The sequence below is a fragment of the Euprymna scolopes genome, chromosome 8, assembly GCF_053919585.1.
Source record: "Euprymna scolopes isolate OS-2025 chromosome 8, ASM5391958v1, whole genome shotgun sequence".
NCBI lineage: Eukaryota > Metazoa > Mollusca > Cephalopoda > Sepiida > Sepiolidae > Euprymna > Euprymna scolopes.
Genome location: NC_136489.1, coordinates 131,773,339 through 131,780,838, shown reverse-complemented (window position 1 = coordinate 131,780,838; position 7,500 = coordinate 131,773,339). Strand labels below are relative to the sequence as shown.

Sequence of the window (7,500 nt, the reverse complement as noted above, 5' to 3'; positions counted from 1 at the left end):
TATATAACTACTTCATTTACTCACATAAACCTAATATACGAAAGTATAGATTTATGCGTAAACTTTAAGTATTTACTTCAAAAGTGCTCAATACGTAGGTAGAGCTAGTTAGTAATTTATAAAATATATGTGGCGATTAAGCTTGATCGCCATATATATTTTATAAATTACTATATATATATATATATATATATATATATATATATATTATTATTATTATTATTATTATTATTATTATTATTTACGTTCATAAAATAAAAATAAATACATCCGATAAAAATAAGGGCGATTCATATATATATATATATATATATATATATATATATATATATATATATATATATATATATACATATGTACACATATATATATGTGTGTATATATATATATAAATATATATATATATATATATATATAAATATATATATATATATATAAATATATATATGTATACACACACATATACATATTTATATATATATGAATAACAAAAAGAGTTTATATATATATATATATAAATATATATATATATATATATATATATATATATATATATATATATATATATATATATATATATATATATATATATATATATATATTAAAACGCATACAACGGTAGGAAAACATCTAAAATAAACTGGTTGGACCTAATTAGTTAACAATAAATTGATTCCTCTATCCTTTGTATATCATACGCCAGATTGTAACAAGAGCCGTAAATCCTTTTGGTTCTGAAATAAATAAATAAAATAAATTTCTGTGTTCGTATTTCATTACGTAAATGACTCTTCATTATATGCCGTTTAGTTTTCTTTTGCGACAGATCTGAAGAGAGGAAGAAAATATGTCAACACTCTAAAAGCTCTTACGCTCCTCCCACTAACGACTTGTTTTACTAAGTACCACGCCTTTTTCTATGTATTCTTTTGTCCTTCTCTCGCCGATTTAACTACTTTTACTCCGCCCACCATTACGAGACCTTTCACCGCCACCACTAAATATATTCTTACTTTTTCTTTTTTTCTAGGAAGATCTCCCCTTCCTTTCTTCACGCGTCTGTCTCATTCTGTTTTGTGATTTTTATCGGGCGTCATCAACTTTACTTATTGTTGACAAAAAAAGGGACCTCATTATTTGTGTGCGTGTGTGCATGTTACTGCTTTTCATTTGAGTATTATCACAATTTTCTTTTTTTTTCTATTTTTTGTTTTCTCGATTTTATTGAAATTAATTTCGCACACACTCACCTGTTTTATGTACACACAAAAAAAAAACGAAAGAAAAACATTAAAAAATAAAAAAAAATAGAAAAAAAGTAAAATAAACAAATAACAAGAGAAAAAAAGTATACGAAAGAAAACTTGCTTTAGAAACAACATTTAATTGTACTAACAAATATTTCGCCCCTGTCCTATTTGCTGGTATCCACACGAAATTGAAAGATCTAGCTCTTAAAAATGCTACTCGGGATGGGATAAAAATTAAAATAACGTCGACCAAGAAGGAGTTATTCTTGTCCGACAGAAGACAGAACAAATATTACACGTTGAATTATTTAATTATGAAAAAATATACAAATTTGGCACAAGACCACGTAAAATGCGCAAAAAAAAATAGTGTTCTTTAATTATTTTGTCTATTTTTGCTAAAATCATTGTAGTTGCCAAAATACCACATTTACTCTAGAGAAGATCCTACTTAGAATATATCCAATGACACTTTGATCATAGCCCAAGGCCGAAGGAAATTAAAATATAGATTACTGTTTTTTTTTTTTTTCGATGTAATTTCTTTAAAGTTCTACCTTCCATTTCTTTTCACTTCGGTATCGTTTTTGTATTTCTTATTTAAAACAAGCAAGCAAACAAACAAACAAACAAACAAAAACGGATTCGTAAAAACAAAAACAACAAAAAAAAAAAACAATGCACACACACACACACACACACACACGCACACGCACACAGCAAAACAAAACAAAAAATCATTCAAAATGTCCATGTTTACCATTATTACGAAATGCGATTTCAAGATGAGTCGATAGAAAACAATTCGGTAAACCAAACGCTATTTTGGAACGCCTCATACGAGGAAAAAGAATTATTGGGGCATCCTTCGTTGCCCTCTTCTTCCATTTTCCCCTAAAAGAGGCGGGCCCAAAAATGCATGGCTGATTTGAGGCGCTGGATAAGATTCTCTCTGATATGTCCTTTTGAGAAACGTGGACGTTTCTGTGAGAAAAAAAAAAAAAAAAAAAAAAAAAAACTACGGAAACACACGTCATATTTTAATAACAAATATAAATGCGCAAACGTTGCAGTTATTATTTATATTCTTCAATCGAAAATAGGGAAGAGTCTTTAATAAACGCTCGGATATCTATGTATGTCACAAAAGAAATCAAGTGTTTTTAACCCAAAGAAGGGGCCCTTGTGATTTCTGAGAATTACCTGAACTAAAATGAAAAAAAGAAAAAATCTTCAACACAATTGCCACCAATACCAAATTGATGTTTACAAATGGATATATTTCACGCAATTTTACCACCTAATTTAGAAAGAGTTCGTAGGGATATATAGACAAGGAATTCAATATAAACTCAAATACTTGAATATTAAAAAAAGAAAAAAAAGAAGAAGGAAAGAACACTATATTTGAAAATAAAATTTAAAAAAAAACCTAACATATTTAGTATTTTTTTTAATATCAAATATTTTCTTGCATACATATAAACAAAAAAAAAGTGTAATTTTTTGTTTAATATAGAAAAAATTAGCAGAGTGCTGAGTTATGTACGTAACAATATACTTTTATTAAAAAAAATATACATTAGCGTTATCGGCCATCGATACATACGATTTCAAAGAAATACTAGAAAGTCAGACCACGCGCACGGCTAAAGGTACCAAGGATACCTGTTTTTCAGTCTATGTTATTATTTCATAGACATACATTTATATTATAAGTATATTATGTTTCCGTATTTATTTCAACAGAGTTAATAAGAGTTGTATGAAATGTATTTATGTCATATATTTATATTTGCATTATATGCGCGTGAGTGTGTGCGCATGGGCGTTGAAAATAACATACGCTTATATGGCTTAACGCAGAAAATAGTTTTATGAAATTAAAAGATCATTTTTAAAATTTTTCATGAGAATAAAATGATATGTGATTTGAATATTGAGTTTTCTGTATTTGGAATTACAATAAATAAAAAACAAAACAAAACATAAAAAAAACCCTCAAAAAACAAAAGAAAAAAAAAAGAAAACAAAAAGAAAGATTTACCGGTATTTATCAATTAACTGGATCGGTTTATTTATGTGTGATGTATTAATAATCACAGCATTCATTTTTATTATCTAAATATAGATTAAACACGTATTTCATATTAAAAAAAAAAAAAATAAAAGAAAGAAAGATAAACCACACGCATACATAGTATCATACATTTATAAGGAATCCACCTTCACGCGTATATCCGTACAGATTTTTTATCATTGAATTTTAAGACGATTTTTGCAACATCATTTTTGGATTCAAATAATTGGAGATTTATTCGACATGGAAAACAACGCGATGAGCACCGATGAAAGTTCCTGTTCGAGTCGGAGTCCCACGCGATCGGTTTACAATGGAATTCAACCCGACAGCGAATTGGACGAGAATGGTAACAAGAGTGATGGTTCCTCGGTACCCGTAAACAACAACAACAACAACAACGATCGCCAAGCGGGTAGCAGTAGCCCTTCTTCTGGAGTCATTATTCTAAGAACTAGCAAGAGAGGGGCAGGCGAAAACGTCAGACTCTCTGTCAGAGGTAGCAGTGGCAGCAGCAATACAAGCCCCAGCCCCCAGGGTCACCATAGCCACCTCGTTCGTCATCGCCACCGCCGCCACCTTCTTCGCAGATCGGGAGGAGGAGGAGGAATAGGAGGAGATGAAGGAGTAGAAGAAGGAGGAGGTGTTCCTCCTCTTCCTCCGCCCCCTATGTCATCGCAACAACAGCAGCATCTCGTAAATCTCCAACAGCAGCAGCAGAAACATCTCCACAACCCTGGCAATTTCCAAGATAGTTTTCCCGAAGCGGGTTCATCGTTCACGTACTGTGCGAAATTACGCGAGAACAGTCCTGCGTCTATGGTTACAACGTCGGGCTCGTTCTCCGATTCTCCGTTGTCGTCATCGTTGTCTTCTTCATTGTCTCCTTCGACTATGACGGCAGCGCTGACGTCGAATCCCATGCAAGTTTCTTCTCTACAGCTGCCTCTTTCGCTGGCTTCGCTGCCATTGCCAACAACGTCGTCAACGACTTCATCTTCTTCTCCCTCCTCGTCATCCCCTTCGTCGTCACCTTTGTCGACGTCCCCAACTTCTTCATCCTCGCCAACGGCAACTTCTGCCATCATTTCTACGATACCCTTTTCTAATTCTTCTCCTTCGTCATCCTCTTCACCTCCGACGACGACGACCACGACGACGACGGCGGCGGCGGTAGCAACTGTCCCTGTTTCTTCGTCGGCGGCGCACCTTCATCCATCTCTTCTTCATCCGACCTCGACACCCATGCTTGCGTCTCCCGTCTCACACGGACACATCCGGCGCAGGTTCGCACTCCACCACGCCACCAGCCGGTTACAACAACAAATCGATTCAAACATTTGCAACGACACGACAAACAATTTCGACGAAGAGACGGACAACAAGTCCCCTTCGTCACCAATATCACCACCAATGTCGCCAACGCAGCATCATCACCAACATCTTCACCATCATCATTTACAACAAATACAACATCTACAACAGCAGCAATTATGCTCGATAGTTCGGACACCCCCGCCGTCGGGTATACCAAACTCTACCACACCCAGATCTTCATCACCAACAATTGGGGCCACAAATCTTTCAAATAACGCGAATACTAACACTAACACTAACAACAACAACAATAACACCTCAAATAATAATAATTCTAATCAATCACAACAACAACAACAACAACAACAACAACAGCAACTACGAAGCCAAACGACTTCTTTTTCGGTGGCTGATATTCTTGATCCCACCAAATTTACAGGCACGCCAACTTGCATCAAATCAAGGGTCTGGCACCCTTGGGTGGACACTTCCTCAACAGACAGTACTGATTTATCCGAAAAGGCCAGCGATACTGCAGGTAAACATCTCGTCTCATTTTTTAAATTTTTTCTCGCCTTACTCCATCCAATTATAACAATTGCCAATTGTTCTTTTTTCAGCCAAAACATTGTACATGCATTACACAAACTTACATAATATATATATATATATATATATATATATATATATATATATGTGTGTGTGTGTGTGTGTGTGTGTGTGTGTGTGTGTATGTATTATTTATTTTATGGATCTAACCGTGAATCGACCCTGTGTTGCTAACATATCGATTTACTTTTAACACACAAACAAACGTTGACTTTTATATATATAAGATAAAAACAATATATATGTATATATATATATATATATATATATATATATATATATATAATATTGAGTGAAAACATCAATAATTGTGAATCAAAAATTCGTTTCAAAAGGAAAATAAACCAAAATCAACTCGAGTGTACGATCGTTTCGGAAACGATGTACATTTTAGTGAAATTGACAATAATTATTGTTAATAATTATTGACAATAATTATTGACAATAATTATTGATAATAATTATTGTTAATAATTATTGACAATAATTATTGACAATAATTGACAAAGGTTTTATCTTCGAATATAATCTCCTCATCAGCAAAAATAGGGAGATTTTAGGCTCATCTTCTTTATTGATCTCCATTAGAAAATTTGTTTTAAGGTCAGTCAATATATCCTTGGGCATGCTGCTATATCCTGTCTCCAAATGGTTGGAATAATTATTTCTGACATATATATATATATATATATATATATATATATATATATATATATATATATATATATATATATATATTTATATATATACCAAGAATTATACATCAAATCCAGACTTAACAATAAAGCTATGAAAGAAAAATGAATTGTTCAAAAATCTATTATTCCGTCTCGTCGACTTGATCAGTACAATTTTGAATAGATACTTTAAAAAAGTGTCATTCGATTTATTAATCTGAAGAACATAATAATATATAAAAATAATATATAAAAATAATATATAAAAATGGAAATCTAAGATCGAATTATATAGATCGATTCATATTTCTATAGACATCTATATAAATAATAAAAACATTCCCTCAATTGTACGTACGTTATCACCTTTTATACGCAAAAAGAATGAGGTTGCTTTATCAGAAATAGTGCTCATTGTTTATTAATCTAATTACATAAAACACATCATTAACCATTTAAAAATGAATTGTTCCCAAATTAATTATATTGCGCCATCAATTAAAACCATATAAATTTAAAGAGATACATTAATTTTAAAGTGACGTTTGTTTTATTAATTTGAATAATGTTTACCTGACAATTATTTCATAGTAAAAGTAAAAAACGGAGACAATTTATTGTTTTAAATAAATAAATAAATAAATGAATGAATAAATAAATAAATAAGAAATAGATTCGTTTTATTCATTGAAGATATTTTGCTGAATGAAAATTTTTTTATTGAAACATTTTTTCTTAATAATATTAAGTCCAGAGTATATTCATTAATTGAAAAGGAATATTATTATGAACAGTAAATTATACAGATTCATGTGGCAACAACCGTGGACTTTTCACGGGTCCCAATATTTCCTTATCATTATACCAAAATAAATAATTATGTCAATGTTTAAATATTTTAAAACTACATTCTTCACTATCATATTTTTTTGCTTAATTTTATATTTGTCTTATGAAATAAAGGAAATCTCTTTAAAAAAAAAATCTAATTTATTTATGTTCGAATATATTTTAGTTATTTTATGGATCTAATCGCTAATTGACCCCAGAGAGTCCATAGAGGATTGAAGGTAAAATGTAATCGATTCTTTAGATTCTGTAAAACACTTCATCCTTATTGAAACTTATTTGCAAACACAAACAAAAGTTTATATATATATATATATATATATATATATATATATATATATATATATATATATATATATATAAAACAGATATAGTTATTATGCTCTAAAACATTGTATTCAGCACTGTTGAATTAAATGCTAAAAAAATCTCAATTTTATATTGAATTATATATATTTGCTATTTGAATTATTATATACAGACATTAACAATGAAAATTATGTTTAAGATACACGTTCTTACATATTAAAAAATTGTTGAAAGATGAAATTTTTATTTCAAATTTATACACTTTTGCGTTTTCAAAATGGTTTTCGAAAATCATTTAATATTTTAAACTAAAAAATTATTGCACGTATACTTCCATTACTACTACTACTACTACTACTACTACTACTACTACTACTTCAATAACATATAATAATAATAATAATAATAA

At 30.5% G+C, this 7,500-nt stretch overlaps 1 protein-coding gene across 1 annotated transcript in view; it reads left to right on the top strand.

Moving 5' to 3' along the window:
- Positions 1-3,427: 3,427 nt before the first annotated feature.
- LOC145283771 (uncharacterized) overlaps positions 3,428-7,500 on the top strand; it is a 99,489-nt gene continuing 95,416 nt past the window's right edge. Inside the window, exon 1 of the mRNA XM_080132828.1 lies at positions 3,428-5,185. Within this exon, the coding sequence (XP_079988954.1) occupies positions 3,574-5,185 (1,612 nt within the window). The 5' untranslated portion in view covers positions 3,428-3,573. The remainder of the gene's footprint in view (positions 5,186-7,500) is intronic.